The 23,372-nt window shown below is 41.2% G+C and overlaps 1 protein-coding gene and 1 long non-coding RNA gene across 3 annotated transcripts in view; one reads left to right on the forward strand and one right to left on the reverse strand.

Moving 5' to 3' along the window:
* Window positions 1-9,965, reverse strand: part of NRG3 (neuregulin 3) — a 348,675-nt gene extending 338,710 nt beyond the window's left edge. For both annotated transcript variants that reach the window (XM_021537205.3, XM_021537204.4), the window contains exon 1: window positions 9,263-9,965. In XM_021537205.3, coding sequence (XP_021392880.1) covers window positions 9,263-9,959 — 697 coding nt within the window. In that variant the 5' untranslated portion in view covers window positions 9,960-9,965. The remainder of the gene's footprint in view (window positions 1-9,262) is intronic.
* A 123-nt stretch (window positions 9,966-10,088) lies between these two features.
* LOC146767037 (uncharacterized) lies at window positions 10,089-23,097 on the forward strand. Its single transcript, XR_014956115.1, has 3 exons — window positions 10,089-10,363; window positions 13,918-13,954; window positions 16,397-23,097. It is a non-coding gene; the product is annotated as an uncharacterized LOC146767037 (long non-coding RNA).
* The last annotated feature ends 275 nt before the right edge of the window (window positions 23,098-23,372 follow it).

Genomic DNA, 23,372 nt, shown 5'->3' on the forward strand with positions numbered 1-23,372 from the left:
GGAACAGGCAGGGTAGCTCATGCTGACAAGGCAGAGGTTGTGTCTCCCCAGACCAGGCCAGCCTGGACACAGCTCACTTGGCCACCTCTGCTGCCCACCCACCTCCTGTCCTCTGCAGGGCAAGGTGACAGCAAATGTTCACCCTCCTCAGTAAAAATGAGACTCAGAATGTCCCGTGGGTGCTGCATTTTCTCTGCTGGTTTTATGGTGGTGGGCATCAAGGTCCTTCCAGCTCAGAAGGAAATCAGTCGAGGCAAAGGGCAGAAAGAGCCCAGGAGCACTGTGAAAACCTGCTGGAAGCACAGCCTCAGCCAGTAGCAGACTGCATCATTTTACCAGCATTACCTTGAGGTAGTCAGTGAATTTAAAAGTGTGTATATTATAAACTCAGAAACAACCCCAATGATTACTTTCACCTGTTAAGGCAGTATAATTCATAAATTGTTCTGATTTCCAATCTGTGTTTTTCTAACTTATTTTAAGGATAAAAACTAATTGCAATCAACTTTATTACACTGAGATACAGCTTATAAATAAGCAGCTGACCCTGTGAAATGTGTGGTATGCTCTATTATTATAAATAATAAAATAAAGATTGATATTTAGATTGAAATTTAAAAGCAAAGAAAAAGACAATCTGCTTAAGGAAAAAGTCATTGCTGTATGTATTTATGCATTACTTTAACTTTCTAGTTATTACAAAAAAAAAAAAAAAAAATAAAATAAAATAAAATAAACCCCAAGGAGATTGAACTTTTACCACTATGACCATTAAGCATCTGGGCCAGAATTAAGGCTAAACACTAATGTGGTTTAGCTACTTATGAAATAATTATAAAAGTACCTCTACCCTTCTAAATCAGGAGAACTGACATCCATCAGAATAATCTCCTCAGTAAAGTTCCTGAACCCACTGCCCACTGAACCCTGGCAGAGCAAAGCCTGGTAGGAAAATCATCATACCAGTTCAGTGCAGCTTATCTCTGAGTTTCCAGAAAACCCCTGCTTCTCTTTTGTGAATTCACTCAGAGATTGAACAAGAAAATTCATTTTCTCTCCACACAACAATACTCTAAAAAAAAAAAAAAAAACCCAAAAAAAAAAAAAAAACCAACCAACCAACCAAAAACTAACAAAGCAACCCCTTTGGAAGATAATTAATAGATTTTTGTTCAAGTATTATCCAATAATTTCTAGTCAAAGCTTCTGAGATAGCTCAGTACTACTCTAATGATAACCCACTCAGCACTTGTACTGTAATTGACCAGGGGAGAGCAAACAAAGATGTCCCACATTTTTTTTAATATTCAGTGGTATTACTCAGCCACTGAGAAGGGCAGTTAGCTGCAGCTCAGAGGCTCCCTGAGCACACTACTGGAAATGCCATTTTCCTATGCACTGAGCTGGGAGATGGAAGTAACCATGAGTCTTGCACAATGTAGCACAGTTTTCCAGGTTAGCAACACTTGTCAGTGCACCTTTCTTGTTTTTGTTAAAACCTTGATTACATTCAGGAGCAGCACAGCAAATTCAGGTTGAACATTTTCAACCTTCCTTGTCAACCACTTGTCACTGCAGTAAAAGTACACCACCAGCACCCTTCCAGGAGAATAACACACCTTATCTCCATCCCTGCCTTACAAGTTCTGACATCAGTGAGAAATCCCAGCTCTGGAAAAGAGGCTATTTGCTATTAATACTAATTTATTGGTTTGCTACTGCACAGTGCTATAGCCCCTCTATCTGGTAATAGCCAGCAATAAAGGCTCAGTTCTTGCTGAACTAGAATCTTGAACTTCTACAGGAATGACACTGTGAAAAGAACAATATAAAGTTTATGTCATAATTGTGGTTTCAGAAAATTATAGATCTTTAAAATACATTTTAACATCCCTAATGTTTTAGAAAGCATGTTCTATCTAAAAGCTTCATGAAAATATATATCTAGAATATATCTAGCATATATCTAACTGAGAACATAATATAGAGAAAAACTACAAAGCAAAGGTATTCTCAAGAATAATGAAAGAGTTAGGAAAAGAAATAGTTTAAAAGTGATGTGTAAAAAGATTCATGACCCACGTGTCTTGTCACAGTCTAGCTAAGCAACTACAGTCCTCCAGAACACAAAGATTTTACTACAGAACTCATTTCAGGCAAAGGGTAAACAGGATAATGATATATTTTTCAAGGCAGTGCTAAGAATATACACACACACAAAGAAAATGTTCTAATAGAAACTCAGTTCTAATAAGCACATTTAAACAATGTTGGCAGCTTTTAAAAGCTGATGTACATTTACTTACACAGGCAGTTTTTGTAAGCTCTCACACCGCAATCTAAGACAAACAAACACATTTAATCACACAGATGTTCACATAAATTGGTCCTGATCTGCAGATCCATAACTCTACAAAACACAAAATGCATCACTAGCACACCCTAAACTGGGGTTGTAATGTTTGCAAAACTTGGCCATACAGCAATCTCCTTATAAAAAATAAAAGATTATAAACTACGTCATTCAGCACAACATCTACATGGAATACTAACAGGATATTTTTTCCTCAAAGCTTTATTATAAGAGTTACAAAACGACTCTGTGAAAGGTCTGAATTTTCATACAAGTTAAAATAAAAGCTAATATTTCTATGAAGAGCACCTGCCATGTAGCACTGCTAATGTGCATCTTTCCTATCAGAGGAAAATACAAGTGGCAGGTGGGGATGGGACAGAACTGTACAGCCCTTAGAACTGCCAAGAGATTAATTCAATTTTAAAAGAAGAAGAAAAGACATAAACCCAAAGACCAACAAACAAAAAGATGTTCAAGTACAAAGAAGAGATTTTGTAGGTTTCTTGGTTGATTTTACAGGGGCCAAAGCAGAATTCAGGTATTCCAAACCAAAGCTTCAGCTTATCTTTTCACCCAGTTTTTTTATTAGACACTGAGCCTTTCCATATTACCTGAGCTTTCCCCAGATGTTTAACTCCTGCAAAACAAAAAAAAAAAAAATCACTCTGAGGAAAAAATGTAAATCAATTGGGACTTAAAAACTGGTTGCTCAACATGATAGGAAGTGAATTATCTTTGAAGCTGAACAGTTTATCTCCTACAGTCAGCAGTCAACATATCCACACCAAAAAAAAAAAAAAAAAAAAAAAAAAAAAAAAGTAATAGGGAGTCATGTGTTGTAAAAAAGACCTGAAAGTAATGGAATCCTCCTATTTAAATGCTACAGGAGAAGCACAGCTTTGGAAATCCAAAATACTGGTCTTAGAGGATAGAAAAGACAGAATACTAGAATAATTATTTTATATATTTTTTTAAACATTACTAGGGTAATATTGAGTACATTGAAAAACAGAAATAACCATTTAAACAGTTAGCATTTAGTTAATATATTTTTCTGCACTACCACCAAATTTCACCAGGAAGAGTTGATCCAATTAGGCATTTCTTCCATGAAAAGGACATGGAAATTTGTAAGTGCAGTTGCAATTTTAATTTTCCTTGTGGCTGCTTTATTCTATTTTTTCCTCTTGAAGGCATTCTACCAAGGGACCCCAGAAACCTGTGTGACAGAAGGTAGAAACCCATTCAAAATGCCCTTGCCCACTTGTGTGCATTTACTTTCTCTGTGCTGCTTAGAGGCCACCTGAACGTTCATCCTCTGTCTTGCCCAGGTTTGAAATGCCCTCCCTCCACCCTCACAGGCAGCTCCCTTCCTCACATGAAGATGCACTTTAGTCAGTGGAGTGCCTTGAGATTAGACATGAAGGGGAAGGTAAAATAAAGAAAGCAGGTTTATGAGCTGTCCACCTTGGAAATTCAGTCAGCCATGAGAAAACACACCTGCACTTCTGATCTGAAGCACAGCTGTCTCATTAAATGACACTTCCAAACCTCACCATATTGAAGGAATCAGTCCCCTGGAGAAAGAAAACATCTCCATAACACAAAGCATTTTTTGTTTCTCCTGGTTTTTGTCTACTCTTGTAATGCAAAATAATAATAAAAAAGTACTTGTGCTTAATAGTAACGGTGACTAGAAACCCCTTCCACACAGCAGAACCTGACAGAGACTTCCAAATTGAATCAGATGCACTTCAGCTTGGCATTCAGTCTAACTAGCTCCAATGAAACCTCTGGGCTTCTTTTGGGAACCACACTGAGTGGGCAAGCACCAGAACCAAGGCAGCCAAAGACTGGTCCTGAGGTTTCTACAGGCTTTGAGATCCTGATCCTCCTCCAAAACTGGCACTGTGCAAATGCACAAATCCATGCTTGCATTTTGTGCTCACACACACACATGCACAGTATTGCAAATTTGTTCACACAAAAAGAAACCACCAGGTTCAGAGACAAACAAGCCTCTGCTTTTAACAAATTTATTTATATATGCTTGTGACCAAGTCATCCCACATGATTTTACTAGGCACTTTTCCTTGTGCAGAATGTTTACAAAACAATCACAGGACAAATCAACAAAACCAAACATTGGTAGTTTCAGGTACTTCCTGAAAGCCATATGGGCTATGAAACTGAAAGTCAAGGCCAAATCCACAGCAATCCATGTGTTTACTGGGCTTTGCCTTCAAAGCAATGAGTCATATGATAAATGCACTGTGCAACACTAGACACAATTCTGTAGAGACAGGTCTTTTGCTTTAATTTTTAATTTCCATTTTCTGTGGGTTTAGATAAACCATGAACATTACTTTAGTATAATCCTTTGCAATGAATCAATACTCTAATTTAATAATGGTATTCTGTTGTCAACATATAATATATCATATAATGTCCTTGCATAGATGCAAAAAAATATGCCAAATAAAATTCAAAGCTTTGCTTTCACCAGTGATCACAGGTTAAATCAATGTAATGACAAGCTCTACAGTCCCCAGAAGAATTTCCTTCAGGGTTAAAAATCAGCATGGAATAATTTCAGCCATATCCCTCTCACTCATCATGCCAGTGCTGCACAAGCTCTTCTAGGTCATAGGATTCCAACAATTACGTTAATGAAGAGAAGAGAGACTATATCTGAATAGAATCAATGTACATATCTAACTGAGTCTTATTTAAATATTCCACTTTATGAATTCAGTGATAGCTGGTCTAGTCCCTAAATGTAAAGAAGATTAAAAATAGAAAATGGAATTAAGTCCAGTGTCCTCTAACTTAATTGAAACAGATGAAGCAAGTTATAGCTGTAAAATATGAAAAACAAATTGCAATAACTTTTACTTCAGTGATGTGGCTACATGTCTGTATTTGTTATTTTTATCTTGATGGTAGCCTTCCTGTCAACAAGCATCTAAGACAGGAAACACAATTCTAATCATGTCCGTGGTACTGACCGAATGTATGCAAATAGAAAATAAGTGAGAATGAAGAAGCAAATGCTCTTAAAACTCCCAGTTGTTTTTCTCAGTATTTTTTTTCCAATTCAACAGCTTTTGAAGCATTTAAAATTGGTGGATAACTGACATATTAATCTCAGTTAATGGCAAAGGAACGTGCTCTGCAGTCACGTGTGCTTCCCTCGGTTCAATGACAGCTCCCGCTCGTCATGCCAAGCGTTCACAATCCATGTCATTTGCTGGCAGAATGCTTCAGAGCTCTGGGAAGAGTAGGTCTGGTTTTACTACGGCTTGGCACCTCCCACAACACCCTCCAGTTGGTGAAAACCCCGCAGTTCCATCTAAGTGTCATCCTTAATGCGAAAAAGATATTTGAGTCAGTGCAAAATAAAACAAACAGCTTTTACCAAAATGTCAGTGCTGGTAGCAGTGCATCTGCCAGATGCTTGTTACTTGAACCCATGCTGTGCATAACAATCAGTCAGAGATATGACGAGGATAAACGACTGGACCAGAAAATCTTTAACAGGAAATCAAAGTATACTCAGACTCCCAAAAAAAAATTGGTTGCAATTGGACTTCACAAGATATATTGATTAAGTGTTCTGTAACATCTCTTTTCTTGGTTACTATGCATTAGTTGAGCCCCACCTGCCCGACCTCAGTTCTCTGCATTAGCCTTTGGTCATATGAACACAAGAGAAACCACAGTGCTATTTCATAGCTGAATTCACACAGGAATTCTTTTAAGTACGGTATCTCAATTTAAGGATAATAACATTACTGAAGAATCCAGAATACCATGAAAAACGCATATTGGAAAAATCAGGGCATGACTCTTTAGAAATGAAACCAATGGCTTGATAAAAATAAAACCTCCCTAGCACGTTCCAGCCTGTTGGTTGATTTTTTTTCTTTTTTGATTTACAGGCTGGAATATCCTTCTAAATTAGTGACTGACTTTTACACTGAGCATTGGATGAAGAGGCTTAGGATGAAAAAGCATGGTTCATATGTGATCATGGAAAACATATGCAGGCACAAGATGCAGAGAGATATCTGATGAGTAAGTGGCTTTTGCTTAGTCAGAACCTGAAGGATCTTCATCAAGAACTTTCAAAACAGCTAACAGATAGTTTGACTTTGAGTGAAACACAACCAAGAATTATTGTCATTATGCACACCCACAAAAAAGAGAGATTTCACAACATCTCCCCAGATGAATGCACACACAGAGAAAAAGCTTTACCAACACTTATTCAGGTGGGCAATCATCTGGCTTCCTGGAGAAATAACTCCTGATTTGCCTTCCATTTTCCTAAATCCTACTTTGAGCCCATTTGAATATTTAAAACAATTAAATAAACTACAACACAAAAATTGTATAAATAAAGATAGCTGTTTCTTTTCTTAAAAGCTGTGGAATGTTAAATAACCTATGACTCCTGCCCACATATGTGCCTTGCCAAGCCAGAGGATGATACAAGGGCATGCCCTGTTTTGAAGATTTATCGTGTCAGATTTGTATTCACAAGGTACAACAGGATCCATGACTTTCATTTCAATAGCAGCTGGAACAACAGGCACAGAAGGAACATGCAGCTCAACCTGGGAAATTAGGATGAATTTAAAAAAAAAATCCCTTTCTTACTGAGAGCTGTTAGTGGCAGACACAGACACTTGCTTTGAGGTCACACCATGTCAGCAGTTCAAAGCACAAAAAATTGCGATTCTTCTTTTCTCCCCCCACAGTGGATACTGCAGCCTCAAAGAATTTTACATGTATCCTTAGAGATGCTTGTATGTATCAGGAGAGTACAGCTGTAGGCTTTAAAAAACACGTTCATATGTCCTACAAATTCAAATCTTTTTTTATGTAATCTATTTAATCTTCCATTAATGATAATCTCTGCTATCAATGTGCCCAAACAGGCTCAATTTTTGCTGGATTTGCACTTCTTGCATTTCCATCCTATAACTGAGCTGCATTTAATGAAGGGAAACACCCTGCTGTAAAAGGTATTAGCAGCCTCCCTAAAACAAAAAATAGTTAGAAAGCTCTGCCAGGAACGTTTCAAGATTGTGGTTTTTCTTCTTCCTTTGTGTGTGTCTTGCATAGAGGAGAGTCCTGCCAGCTGAACATTATTTATTAATCAGGACATTCCTGCCTTCTATAGCTTGTAAGGAGACAGCCTGGAGGGGCAGAAATTGCTGTACATTTCTCTTATATATCCAACGAGACAGAAAGGGAAGCAAGGAAGAGATCACAAGGGAGCATTTGGACCCCAACAGATCCCACCTAGCAAGCCCAGGCAGATGCACACACATACATCACAGCAGTTTGAAGAACCATGTAGCATATCTGGTTCACACAAGGGTTAATGGACATATAGGTTGAAGATCTGGCTTCATTTGCTGCTTTGTTTTTAAGAAGTGCACTATACAGCTTCCCACACCTGAGTGAAACAAGCTGCATTGAGCTCCACAAAAGATTTTCTTTCTGGTAACTTCCAACTACCTTAGGTTCTACCTACAGAACGTGCAGGCTTGGACACACGTGTAAGGGCTGCTTCTCCCCCAGTTACTGTGGCACACATAAGCAAAATGAGTTATTGCCTTGCTAGCTCTTCTGATTTAGTAATAGTCTCATTCGTAATCATTCCCAGCCATCCGCCACCTGCACACCCACCCACCCACACATACACATCCAATTTGCTGTTCTTCTCCCAATTTTGTCAATTCACAAGATCAGTTTGCACTTCCTATCCTCTCTGCCCCAGTGCTTATGAACAAATACACTTAATAGACAAAATAGAGTTCATACTGATTTCCGACAAAATCCTCCAGCAGAACACCCCTACATTAGCATACAAAAGGGGAGCCCTGGGCTGTAAAAGGGGTTCAATTGAACTGACTTTGCCAGCAGCAGCAAGAGTTAATGGAGGACACCCGGCTTTTCACTTCCTCTACTGCATCCAAGAAAGCTCAGAATACTATAATACAGTCTAATTGAGCATTTCACTAAACAGCATCTCACACACAGAAGTTCTTTTGGCAAAAATTGCATTTGTCCTAAGTAACCTTTATGAGAACCTGAAAGTTGATGCAGCCAGACCAAATGAATTTTCAGCTTTAGCCCGAATCCTTAGGTTTGTGCTTGGGAGGGTGGGAAGAACCAGCCACCAAGCATCAATCGGAGAACTAGCCCCCTCCTCTGCTTAAAAAAAAAATAGTCAGTTACGGCAACACGGAGCTGTGGCTACACACGGGAGCCGCCAAAGCGCTGGGATGGGTCTGCATATCCGCGGGGTGCCCCGGGCTCCTTCCCGGCAGAGTTGGCTGCAGCTCCATCAGGAGCCGGACACGGGGACGGGAGAGCATCCCTGCGGAGCCCGCTCTCGTTTCGAGGGAGACGAGCGTGCGAGAAGCCAAACTCCGTCACCGGCAGAGAAGCACATGCACAATCCAGCCCGCACCTGCTGGAGACCACTCTCTCTACACTGCCCCTTGGGGGGATCATCACTGGTCCCTCTCGCTCAGACACCCCCAGCATCTCCTAAGTACTTTTCGCAGACCTGCCTAGAAGGGAAAGGGGGGATCGGCAGCCTTCCTAAAACCACACTGAAAAGCAGTCCCCTCAAATGGCTGCTCCTGCCTCAACATCCATCACACAAGCAGGGAACTTGCCGGGGGTAAAAAGGGGGCGCAAGCAGGGAAGGGAGAAAGAAGCGCAAACTTCGGAGCTCTCCGGCTTCCCGCACGGCAGCAACCGCACGGGAACGGCACGGCGGCCACCTCTGACCGACGCATCGCCCCGGCCCGACCCCGCCGGGGCTGGACGGGGCGAGGCGCGCACCGAGCGGCCCGAGGGCGCGGGGCGGCCGGCGACACTTACGGGTTTTGGGGGTCGTGCTGGCCTCCGGCGTGGTGGTGGTCGACTCCTGGAAGGGAGACAAGGTCCAGGACGGCGCCGAGTCGTGGACGTAGATCTTGTAGGAGGAGGTAGCGTGTGCCGCAGTGGGCCAGGCGGGCAGCGGCGGGGTGCTGGGGGCGGCGGGCGGCGGCCGGGCGCCGCGGCCGGCGGTGCCGGGGGGGCCGCTGGCGGGCGGCGCCGTGTGCGGGGACACGGGGTGCCTGGCCGCGGTGGGCCGCGGGCCGCCCCGCGCAGGGCCGCGGGTGCCGGGGGGCCGCGGGGGAGCCCGGCTCATGGTGGTGAGGCGGGGGCTGACACGGCTGGGCGGCCGCGGCGTGGCGGCGGCGGTGGTCTCCGCGCCGCGCGGGGGGGCGGTGGGCTTGGAGAGGAAGAAGGGGTCCTGCCCCACGCCCTTGGCGTCCATCAGCTCGGTGGGGACGTACTCCTTGACGGAGCCCACCACGATCCACTTGAGCAGCATGAGGCTGAGCCCCAGACCGATGAAGCCGATGAAGAGGGGTACCACGCACAGCCACGTCTGCTGCCGGTTCCAGACGATGCAGTCGCTGCAGCGCAGCTCCCGCGGCGGTCCCCCGGCCCCATCCCCGCCCGGGCCCCCCGCCGCAGCCGCCGCCTCCGCCGCCCCGGGCGCCGCGGCGCCGGCAGCCCCCTCGCTCATCCTAGGGGCCGTCCGCAGCGCCGCCGCGGCCCCGGGGCATCAGCGCGCCGCGGCTGCCGGCGGCATGCGGCGGAGGAGAGCGGAGGGGAGCGCGGCGCCGTGCGGAGCGGGCGGCGGGAGCGCCCCGCTCAGTCACGCCGCCGGCACGGCATGCCCCGCGCCGCGCCGCCCCGCGCAGCCTCCCGCGGCCGCGGAGTCAGCGGGACGGCCGCGCCATCCACCGGGTGCCCGACTCTAGCGCTGCTCGCTGCAGCCTCGTCGCTCTTCTTCTTGTCCCTCCGATATAAGGTTTTTCTTTTCTTTCCCTTTTTTTTTTTTTTTTTCTCCGAGTAATAAGTCGCAGGGATCAGCCTCCTCGGTTTATTTCTTTTTTATCCCAAGCGTGCGGCTCCGGCGACGTGCAGGTACATTCCTTCACATTCACGCACCTTCTCGCCTTTCCTCTCCCCTCGGGGCTTGGGGGATCCTTTCTTTCCGTCTTCCTTTCCTTCCTTTCCTTCCTTCCCTCCCCCGCCCGCTCGGCTCCTGCCTATGCCCGGCCGCGGCGCAGCAGCATCCCTCGGCGGCTCCGCGGGGAGGCGGCGGCGCGGCGCAGCGCACCCGCCACTCCGCGGCCCCGCGGCCAACCCGCGGCCGGCGCCGGGCCAGGGAGGCCGATCCGCGGGCGGGGCCCGGGGCAGGAGGCACGGCTCGGCACGGCTCCGCGCAGCTCCTCCGCGCCCGCGCTAAGTCCGGCCCGGCATCAAAACTCCGACGAGGATTCCCGAAAAAAAAAAAAAATGAAAAAAATTAAATAATCCACACGCACGCAAAAATAAAAATTAAGATGAAACCCTGGAGGGGAGCGGCAATGACCCAGTCGGCAAAAAAAAATATACGGATCCGGCAAGTAAATGGGCACGCAAAGGCAGCTCCTGCCAAGCTTGCAGCTTCGGCTCGATTGTGTATTCCTCTGGCAGCGCCGCGGAGGCAGGCGAGCGCGCACCGAGCAAGGCGCCTCCCACCAAAGCCTAATGGTGGTTTCTTAATGCGCACAAGATAAATAAATGATCCAGGCAAACCCCTCGGGAGGGTGTATGCTACGGCAACCGGAGCCTAGGAAAGAAAGGAAAGGAAGGAAAAAGGAAAGAAAAGGAAAAGAAGAGATAAAGGTGCGGGGTGGCGAAGCTCCCGAGCCCATCCTGTGGTAGCGATCCAGCAGGCTGGTGCTGCATGGCAGCAAAGACCTGCGCGCAGCGAGCGGCGCGGGGTGCGGGTGCCGCGGCGGGCGGACACCGCTGCGAGGGAGCCCAGCGAGCGCCAGGGCTCGGGACAGGGGTTCTCCCACCTTGATGCTACCCGACAGGCATCACCTGGCAGCATTTTGTTGCTCTTGTTTCTAATGGGATTCGCTAAAGAAACCAAAACAAAACACAACAACCCACCACACGCCTGCAAGAAAAGGACACTTGATGCAGCAGCTGGGGAGAAACTGATGGCACAGCATCACACTGAGGTTGCCAGACAAGTTTTGGTATATTAACTGGTTTATTTGGCTGCACCAAAGTTGAATTTACAAGTTCAGCGTAGTCAACAATGGGTGCTTTCACTTATTGGACAAACATTCCACCAACTAGGTGGTCACTGAAGGGTTAACAGCAGTTTGCCAAAGGTGACTTAAATCCCAATTTTCAAAGTTTTAGAGAATGCTCTATATGCATATATGCTCTATATGCATCTACAGATGTTTTTAACCATTTCTTCTGACCTGTTACCTTATTGGTGTCCTTTTCTGGTATTGATGCATAGATATCATTTCTTTAGTCACATAATTAAGGGTATTGATATTTCTACCAGATAAATTAGTGGAAAAGTTGGAAACAATCTATGAAATGCGTTTGTTCTGTGTATAAAGAGACAAATAGAGAAAATAAAATATTGCAACTGAAACATACATGCTTGATTTTTTCCTCCAGAATGAATGTTAATACCATTTAAATTATCACTATTACATTAACTAGATATCTAGATTATTGTCACTTCAAGAACTCCCTCTGGAGTTCCTAAGATAGCAGTCCTAGTGTATCCTCTGAGATAGTTCTGTGCTAACAGCCCTCAGGAAGATCTGTGGAAGTGGTTTATCAGGTAAGAGTACTATTTAAACACTTCAAAAAATCCCCCCCCCCCCCCCTTTGGCATTGAAAACATGAATTTAGGGGTTTCTACTCCTTTAGTGAAGAGAAAAAAGGATTAGGAGAAAGAACTTAGAAAGAAGCACAAATGGATGCCAAACAAGGCAAAAAAATGAGAAAGATGGAGAAGTCTTGCAAATCCAGGAAATGTTTTTCACTGATTTTATGGAAATCTGGAACCAGGTGCTTTTAGTTGTGACTGCCTGTCCTACAAAGTTCTCACCTTCTTTGTAAGCTTGGAATACCTTTGTCCTGCTATGTGCTTTGTGTTGTCTTTAAAAAGGTCCTTTAGCTCTTGCCTCTTCCATAACCATATTGCAGTTCACTAAGCCCAGTATGAATCACTCTATTTTCATCCTCAAATAATTTGTACGTGCTTCTTGGAAGAATAAAAATGTTTTACAACACTTACATGACAGAGAGCTTTTATTTTTCTCACGACTATGTCCTGAACTTTTTCAGAGTTTCATAAGTCTCAACTGCACTTCTTCACCCACTAAGGTTTTGAAGATACCAGCTCCTAAATTTTGCAATGGTTCTAATGGAAGACATGAGGATGTGATACCATTAACATCACTCAAGTGTAGTAATTTGTTTAATATTGGAGGACTTCCTGTATTATTAGTAAAGATTTTCAGGCTTCTTTTCTTACAATTTCCCATTCTTATTGAAGGTTGACAAACTATTCTTGAAATTGATTATGGAAAGCTTTCAATGTGCCTTACTTGAGTGAATTACTTAAAAACAGCCATTACCCTAATATATTAATTAAGTTCCTACCAATGACTATTAGCCTCTTGGAAAAAATTCTTTTGTCTAAAAATATGAAATGGATCTTGATGCAAGAACCTTCCCTTAACCTCATATTAAATGCAAATGTATTTCAAATAGGTTATCCTACAGTTAGAAAAAAAAAGTCATTCATCTAGACAGACACCTTAATGAAGGCAATGTCTTCCTGTAATGACTTAGTCATGAGTTAAAATGTTATGAAGTATACAAAAACACAGTCTATGAATGCTTTTAGGTTATTTCTCTGTCCTTAAAAATTAATATTCAAATCATAATCAGCTTCTCAAATCAGCCCACTCTTGTTAAACTGAATCTGTTCCATGCATTAATTCTAATTTACGTAGGTATTTGGTAACTCTCACTTGCATTTCTTCCTACTCATTTTGTATCATAGCCCAACTCCTTTACTTTTTCTGGAAATATGTTTATCACGATCAGAAAACAATATGTAATTTGTTTTTCTTGACTTTTCTTCATAATATGCAAAGAAATCTGTAGTATCTCCTTGAGGACATCTGTGACTGGAGTGGATTAAAATTACTTATCTATGGTGGAGTCAGAAGTGGTATTTTTGTAAGGAGTGGTGTGATACATGTAACAGGTGTGCAATTTTTGCATGTATACCTTTGTTTGTCACAGGGGGTTCTGCTCTGGCTGTCAGTAGGTATGGCCCAGCTAATGGTTGTGCTACAAAGGTGCTGTTCCTGCTTGGCTTCACACGTGCTTACAGCCATTATTTCAAATAATGAAATGTAATGGGTGAGTTAAGGGAGTAAGAGTTATTATTGTTTAACTGTTATCATAGAATCAGACCTAAAAACCTCAGGATAAGTATCCTCCTAAGAGCCAACAAAAGAAGCAGAAATTCAAATTTGGAAAATCAGAGCCATGAAACGGAGTTACGTCCATTTCAGCATGTAAATAATATGCATGTGGGATGCCTATATCCTAGTCCTGCATACACACACAGTTAAAAGCCTTTCTTTCCTCCCCAGCTTTACAAAACGCTGAAGACGTTCCTTGTTATCTCATGTGAGTATCATCATCTGAAGTTTGGAGCAACAGCACCTCCACAGTTACTTTGGTGTAATCAGCTCCTGAGAGCATAACCAGTCTTGAATTTGTGAGCCAGCACCCACCTCACCTGCTGTGGTCTGGTACTTTAGCAGGTGGATGTGGTGAACAGAACAGAATTTCCCAAAGGATGCCTGAATTGGGGCTGGTTATATAAATAGGTGTTACGCTGCTTCCCAAACTAGGGCATTTGAATATTCTTTACATAATTCTTCCTCTTAGCTTTCATCCCCAGCTCAGCTACATCATACATCATCAAGATCTCTTGTGGTCAACTCACAGACAGGGAAAACCTTGCTAGCTTTTGTCTGAGGTCAGCACGTAAGTGTAATTTTGTGTGAGGTCAGCATGTAAGTGCATTCCCTCTTGCAGGTGAAATGCAGAGCCAGTGTTCCAGCCATCGCCAGTGCTCAGAGCCGGACTGCTCCTCCCCGTGCCGATTGCCAAAACAGCCATTGCACACCACAGACCAAGCTTTACTCGGCCATCACCAAGTCAGGGGACTCGGGCTAGGGACCCCTTTGTGATGTGTTACCTAAAGTATTCCTTGGAATACTTACGTGGGTCGTGAGGAATTCTCCAGGCACCCAGGTGCAGCAAGTGAGAAATGCACTCAGAGCTGCACTGCACAGCAGCCTTTTGAGAAGTGAGCAGGCTGCTTGTTTGCATCATGACAGTCTCGGGTGTGAGATGAGTGACATTCATTTTGGGTTAAGGAGAAGAGGCTGCTTTCCCTCACTGCAATAAATTCTGAATAACCACCCCATGGTTGAATTAGTTGGATAAAAGAGACCTGTCCTGTCACACAATGCAAGTGTGTTGGTTCACCTCAACAACCATCAGTCCTTGGTTATTCAAGTCATGTGTAGCCAATTTGAAAATGCCGAGGCTGCCACTAAGTATTTAGAATTGCGCTTAAATATGCACCAATGAATATATACAATTCAAATGTCTATCTTGGCATGGTTTGTAATGATGAAATTAAATATGATGTGATATTAACAAAAAATCCCACACCCCAAATCCTACAAAACATGTTTCAGTCAGGAAATATTAGTAAACAAAATACTTTCCTTGGAGGAATTTATTGCTGTATAACTGAGATCCTAAATGCCTGACTCACTTTTTATCAAACCGAATTTTCAATATTCTCTACTTTTAACTGACCATAAATTCGAAGGATTTCAGTGGGATAAATTCTATTTGGCAAGCACTTTTTAAATTCTGATTTTAGTCGTATTATATAAGTCACTTAAGAAGACACTCAATAATGATTTCAGACTGAGAAATATAGTGACTAGTCTTAACAATGCCCTTGTGACATACTGAAGCCACTGCAGCATAAGAGAAATGGATATATTACTCTTCAAGCCTTTGTAACCCCTGAGATTTTTATCAGGAACATCAATTTAAGATGCCAGAGAAAGAAATAATTGAAAGCAAACATGAAAATGCCGTCAAAAGGGCTTGCTCCAAAGCGTGATGGAATCAGCAGAAATCTCTCAGTATACTGCAGTCTATCTTGGAGCCCTAAATCAAAATTCACATCTTTCCAAGATCTGTGACAAAAGGGTGGCAAAAGCAAGTGGAAAAGCCTATGAAGCAGTCAAGACAAGAAAGACAAGAAAATTAATATTATTTACTATTATGACTTATTTCCAAACATTTCCTGAAAATCTACCCTTTTTCTACCCCATTAAGAACACCTCATCCCACTTAAGGAAAAAAGTGAATATGTATCATCTTTCAGACTTTGTGATCTTTCAGTTTTCAGTTGAACATTGCTGTCCATGTAGCTTCTACCAGTGCAGGGAACACTGCTGCTACATGTTATTTGCTGGATATTTTTGATTTCTGATTCCAACAGCTTTAGGAGGTTCAACAGTTTTGCAGGAACCTCTTCAAAGCTGCCCTGAATGTCCAGAAAACAACAGGTAGCAAACAGGTAGAAAAAGCCAAGGGGAACAATCTCCTTATCCTTCCACATAGAACAAAGGGAGTTCATTCTGTCAGACTTCTTGGAAATAATTTTGTGGCATCCATCCTTACAGTTATATTTGAATGACCCTTTGAAGTAGATAAAGCCCACAGGAATTCATAATTCTCATAGCTTAATCAGGAAGCAAAACTGGATCTTTCATCTTTAAAGCTTTGAGATATCCCTGAACTCAGTCAAATTTTCCAAGCTCTTCAACTCTTCATAGATTTCAACTGTGAAGGAAAAACATATGGTTTTTTCCTTCAACAGAGTAGTCAGAATAAACTTTTTTTTTAGTGCCCTTGCTTAATTCTGAGGAACTTTTCTGTAACTAGCTATACTAACATAAAAGAGTTATGGAAAATAAATCAGATGGGTTTATCACTGCTGTGCATTTATGAATGTATTTTTATATGGCTTAGGTATGCACAGGACCTGATAAAATGCCCCAAGAGTCCTGAAGAAATTTTCTGACGTGGTTGCCAAGCCTCTCTTGATGATATTTAAAAAATCACAGCAGCAAGATAAAGCTCCTGGTGACTGAAAAAATGGAAACATCACACCCACTTTTAAAATGGATAAAAAGGAGGACTCTGGGGACTACTGCCCTGCCAGCCTCATCTCTGTGCCTGAGAAAATTGTGGAACAGATTCTCCTAGAAGTTCTGCAAAGGTACATGGACAGGGAAGTGATTCAGGACACCTTTACCAAGGGTACATCTGCCCTGAAGATGAGGGATGGACCATGTCTCCTGTGAGGAAAGGCTGAGACACTGGTTCAGTCTGGAGAAGGCTCCAGGGAGACCTCACTGCAGCCTTTCAGCATTTAAAATATACAGACGATGGGAAGAGACTTTTAGCAGGGCCTGGGGGAATGGTTTTAAACCAAAAGAGAGTAGCTTTAGACTGGGCCTACGGAAGAAATTGCTTACACTGAGGATGGTGAAGCCCTGGAGCAGGTTGCCCAGAGAGGTATGGGATGCCCCATCCCTGAAATAGGTCAGGCTGGATGGGGCTCTGAGCAACCTGGGACAGGGGAATTGGAAAAAATGTCCTTAAAATGTCCCTTCCAACACAAGCAATTCTATGATTCTGTGATTTTCATTTAACTGCACATGGACAGACATCAGGGACAGGACAATAAGAAGTAAAACAATGCCCAGAGCAAGACAGCTGCTGAATAAATATTTTAAAGAGAACAACTGATGGAAAATTAATTGATAAATATCTATCTAAATATTTAAAGCTGTGTTTTTTAAAAAAAAAAAATTAAGAATGTACTCTGGAAATTTTAGGATTTTGAAGTTATATAGTTATCAATGGGCAAACTTGTAATCCCACCAGGTTGAAAAGGAGTTGTTTTGGGTTGGTTTTTTTTTTTTTTTTTTTTTTTTTTTTTAAGAACTAGGATTCAATCTTAAACTAATTAATTGCCAATGTACAAGTCCATCCTTCCACTTATGGACACTGTAGGTGTTAACATTTATTTATCCAATGGAAAACTAGAGTGCATTAGGTAATCTAAAATCCCAGGTAGTAATTCTAAATCATAGTACTCTATTTCTTTGTGTGCACTATGACTACATTGATGCACAACATTTGTCATGGTAGTTATTCTTTACAGCTCAGTAATCAGGGATTTAATATTTAATAAGCAATATCATACCAGTAACAAGATACCTTGAATACTCTGATGTTTTAATAATGGTAAGCATGGTAAACAAAGGGATATAAGGCTTATTGAAAGAGTTTGTTTTCTTTTGTGGTTTTCTTGTTGCCTTTTCTTAACCAGACCAGCTGAGCTAGTTGGCTGACAAAAACAAACTTTCAGTCACACAAGGCTTTATTTTAAATGCTTTCTTTCTTGAAAAGATTACAATTCTAATGTCACTAACAGATCTAAATGGAGAGCAGCAAAGTTCTTAGAAATGTGTATGTATGTATGTATATAAATGTATGTATGTATTTACACACATGTATCATTGTGTAAATGTAGATCTATTTGAGAAGGAAGATGTTAAAGCTGTGGAGTAAACGGAGTATTTGAATTTGTCCCTTGGCTGTGGAACAAAGCCCTGTGACTTTGTCCCATTTGGTACCAAAGCCGACACCAATCAGCTACTAAGAGAATTCACAGCTCAGTTTTGCATATAAATATACATATGCAAATATTCCTGGGTCTGGAAGAAACAATGCAGAACCACTTCATTGAATATTTTAAGGTCAAATTAAGCATCCATGGCCCACCAGGAGATTCTGGGAGACAGAAATTGAAGCACATCTCTCACCATCAATTGGGATGCATGGAGGAACCCTAGACAAGACAGCTCTAAAATGGTATTTTTGAGAACAAAATAATGTAAACTCCCAATCTCAAACTGGAACAAGAATTTTTGTATCTCTTTCCGTGCAAAGCGAGGATTTTTATTTAAAACAGCTGTCATCAAAGCTGTCACACTGCTCAGCTACTCATTTGTTCTACACAGCCATTCACATTTTCCTTCATCTCTTTTGAGAAATTGAACCTTTTTAAGGAGAACTCTCTCTGGTCAGTCAATCTCTCTATAATCAGAGAATCAAGCTCAGCAGAATGGTAAATCTGTACTCAGAGGTCAGAAATTAAGATTTCAAACTTTATAGCTCCCTCATCATCTAGACCTGTAGTCAGGGAATTATGAGTGTCCCCAAGGTCTCTCATAAGCTGCTCTCTTCTGCTATTTCTTCACTTCCTATATTTCTACCCTAGAATGCAGTACAGCATAACAACCTGCACAATGCCACAAAATATTGTTCAAACCAGAAAGCTTTAAATCGTCATTTTCATTGTTTATCTGGACATCTTATATAAAACATCTGTGTCAAAAGGGCTGCAGAGCATCTGTTTCTATTAAAATTACCAGTCAATTGCATGAATTCTGTGTAAACCTAACTTGCACAAATTGAAGTGCCTGAAAGAAAGGTTTAACTCAATTTCTATAATTGTAAAAGTCCAGGTATAGCATCTACCCTCCCTCTGAAGGCAAGGACAGATCAGCTTATAGATTTCATTACTTCTGCACTCTTGAGGATATGCCCTAGAATCAGATGTTCTAAACAGAGCCCTCAAATTCAGCCTCCATTCCTCAACCCTGCTGTGCAAGCTAAGCTGCACTGACATTACAAGAAATTTTCCCAAGCAGCTGGTGACAAACAGCTTTCTAATAGAAAATTGTCCCTAAAAATAAATATGCTGCATCTGCAGATTCAAAATTATACGTAGGCATGTATACAAAGAATAGAAAACCTCTGACCTTGGGTCTCAGAAAACCAACTGCATTTCACAAATACAGGGATATCCTACTTTTTGTAAATTTATCTTTCAGTCACTGTCTTCACTCACTGATTTTGCATAAACTGTCCTTAAATACTGAGCTGTCTTTCTATTCTATAATGAGGAAGCTTTTACTGATTAAGAATCCTTTTGATTAAGCAATGATGTAATTTTAATTATTTCCCCACCATGGTCCCACCATTAATTCTTGGGAGGTAACATACCTCCTGGTATGGTAACATATCTGCTGGGTGTCTGGCCTCTGGTCCTTGCTTTATCTCCTACTTGTTCATCCTAAAAGCTTCTTCTAATTGAGTGAGAAAAAAATCAGGCAGGCAAACATACACATGGCTGTACACAGTCTGACTCTCTCCACAGCACACTGCTTACACACAAATGAGATAAAAATTACCTCTAAGATGAAAAGCACTTTTCATCTTGAAACCCGATTTCCTATCACATAGCACTTTCCAAAAATATGTTACTTTTGAGATATATGTGATTTCAACACTAGCAATGCCAGCTGAAGTGGGAACTTTGAAAAAATGTTAAGCTCAATCAGTTTGATCATTAAAGTTATGCAAATGGAAAAACATTCCTTCCTTTTAAACTTTGCTATGTTTTAGTTGCAATCATAAGATTCAAGAAGTGAGGATGGTGCTTAAATGTCAGAAACTTGACAGCATCTTAGCACAGTCCCAGCTGTGGTCAATAGTAGAGCTTCTCTGTATTTCAACAGGAACATGATTTTACTCACAGTCTTCACAGAGCAACTGAGAACTGGCTCCAGCTTAAATGTGAAGCTGTAGAAATTACTTGTCTGTAGGAGCAGGCAGCAGGTTTCACTGCATACCACCAGTTCAGAAGTTCTGAAGTAAAATATACAAACCAAAACCAGTGCTGGGCTTCTACCACACATCACAGGATGCCACTGTTAGAGCACACTGGTGGTTCTTGCTGTCCTGCAGCACAAATGCCAGGTTCCTCCAGGAGAGCATGCTGCTGCAGAGGGTCCTCCAAGAGGTTTATCTCTGCCACGATCTGCCCATTTCAAATATATGAAGAATAATTTGTATAGATAGCATGGAAACTCCTCAGGAAGTGCTCAGGACCTGTGCTGGAGGATATCCCCCCTAAAGCCAGCAGAAGTGTTCCTGCTTAAGCAGAGAACTTCCCTGAGTTATGGCAAGGGGGGTTCCTTCCCTGTGACATTCCAGGCCTTTATTTACTGAAGCAAAAAGATCTTCAATTAGGAATTATTTTCTTCATTAAAAGCCAGTAGGATAAGGAGAGTTTCCATTTGATGAAATACAATTGTCCTATCATCTTCCTTATTCCAAAGAGATTTTTAGTTTGCCAGCTATTGTGTCTACTTCATTTTTAAAAACCTATATAAGCAAACAAAAAACAACTAAAAAGAAAGTGGTTGAATTATAAACAGGAAAATTCTGAAGAACAAATTTTTGAAATCATTGCTCCAGCATATGACCTATAGCAGTGCAGTAATTTAGCCTCATGTTTTATACTGAGTCTATTGAATTAAAGAGATCTTTCTTATTAATATAAAATATTCTATATCCTTATTATCAAGCTGCTATGAAGTTTGCAATTTGGTCAAGTAAATTGGTCAATAGATTGGTCAGATCTACTGTAAGAGCCAAATATTGATATGCCTACAGAATCTGAATTACCTGTTAGCTCAAAAGTCGCCATGCTCATTTTTATAAAATAAGAAGATACTTAAATGACTCAATTTTAAATGTAAAGTCCTCATCACTCTGCAAATCCTGGAACACATTGAGAAGATAAATCTATGGCCAATGCAGCTGAAAACCAAAACCAACTAGAAAGATAGAGAATTTTTTTTTGTTTTGTTTTTTTTTTTTTAAGAATAGATTAAAACTGAGAGCAAGAGTAATTGCAATCTCTTTTTTTTTTTTTTTTTCCCTGAAGCTATGCAGGTGAGTGTTTATATTAAAATACTGTAAAATATACTCAGGTATAAAGAGCTTGCAGTTTTATTCTAATTTGTTTTCCTTCAGGTTCAGAATTACCAGCAAAGAAAATTGCTCTAATTGCAATGCTTTGCATACAAATAGTGATTATAGCTTAGTGGATTGTTAGGACATGACACTGCACAACTTATTAGATCAAACTGAGTGAAGACTACACCCTACCAATTTTTAAATGCAGGTAAAGCAAGTTAAGTTCTCTCCGAAAATATAAATATTTATGACCCAAAATTATGGGTGTCAACCTGCCAGGCACATTACATGATCCCTGATTCAGAACTATGAAATAATCATTGGGAAAAGCTGACACAATATAGGATGTCATTAAAGCCCAACAGCAGCAAAATCAATTTTAATTAGATCCCAAGAAATGAATATGTAGAGACCAAAAGCCTTTCTTCAATATATTAATATAGTTTTTTTACTTGTTTAGTTTTATGGAATTCATCAAAGGGATGCTGAGTGACTGGAAAGGTGCACATGAAAGCACTGACAGAGTGAATTGCATACAGAGGTATTTCTTCATTTCCAGATATTTATTTTTATTCTAATGAATACTCTCATAGAGAATGCAAATATCTGGAGGACAGCACTGCTCTCTCAGGCTGCACATTCAGAATGAAGTATCTCAACCAACTACTTATGACCCAATTATAATTGTCCATAAGGAAACAAAGTTGGGCACTTCATGTACTAGAAGTTGTCATTTCCTAAAACTGTTACTTAGATCCCAGTTACAGTGGATATATACTAGATTTCTGCTATAATACTAGATAGCAGAAATTACTTGAGTTCTGGCCCATTATTTAAAACCGAGCACCATTTTTCTAAAACTAAAATTACAGTGTATATCTCCTAAAGTGCAGATCACAAATCTAGTGGCAGAGATTTTAATGGGCATGTTTATTTTTTTCCCCCTGAAGGTTAAATTCCTGGTTTATAGTAAAAAAAGAAGCTCTTCTGTTGTTGTATGCCACTGATGATAGGATAATGGATTAGGTCAGGCAGTGTCAATGTATGGAGGAGTGGGTGAGGTGATGAGACAAGTAATCTCTTCCACCACTTTAGCATTTCTTATATCCTGCAAAGCAGTTTAGCTTGGAATATTTCCTAGTTTGTAGACTATAATTATTATATGCTTTGTTTATATACTGTTATCTTCACTTGTTAATAACTCCTGACAGTAAAAAAATACTCCAGGAAGTTAACACAAAAAGCTTGAAGCAAGATGCAGCTGAAAATCACCTTAAATGCTTTCCAATAGTCCCACCTTTCCTGCCAAGCTCTCTTTCACTACAGCTGCAGCCTGAATTCTTTTGTGAACCACTCACATTACATGTCTAGCTCAAGGCAAGGAAGCCTGCATATTTAATATTTTGGTCCTGTACAACTCGTGGAAAACTCAGGTTTCCAATAGCATTGTAGAATGCATACTGTGTTTTAAGGAAAGGTGGAAATAAGTGTATGTAACAAGTGCATTTTGGCACAGATAACGGTTTAAAAAATAAAAAACCCCAATGGCAACATTCTCTCACCATCTGGTATAAAATGGTCATTCTTTCTTGTAAAAATGATGGTATTTGAACTGTAATATCGAGCCAACCAAATCTCAGCCTTCAACTGAGTTAAATCAGTCTTTCTGCACTGATTGTATGACATACTAATCCTAAAGGCAGTTGCCAAATACATCATGTGTGCTCTGAGGAATGCAACTGAAACAAAAGACAGATGAAACTGTGACATTTGGAGAACGAGAATAGATGCTATAATTAATATTTATTAAAATATTATTTGTTTATGAATGCAGGTCAACTGATTTTTTTTTTAAAGAAAAAGCAAATTTGTGGATCAATCAGGATTTCAGAGATACTTTGTGCCAATGACATGGGAATCCTCCTCAACAAAGCACACAGGTGGGCTATTAATGTGTCCAGAAAATATGATGTGAATGTGTCCACACAGCTCAAAGATAAACACAGCAGACCAAGAGTCCATTGTTAGCAGAGGGAGGTTTTAGCTATTTCAAATGTGTGCAATCAGTAGGAAACGAAAATTAAATTAAAGCAACCTAATGATA

The sequence above is a fragment of the Lonchura striata genome, chromosome 6 (assembly GCF_050655825.1).
Source record: "Lonchura striata isolate lonStrDom1 chromosome 6, ASM5065582v1, whole genome shotgun sequence".
In the NCBI taxonomy this organism is placed as follows: Eukaryota; Metazoa; Chordata; class Aves; order Passeriformes; family Estrildidae; genus Lonchura; species Lonchura striata.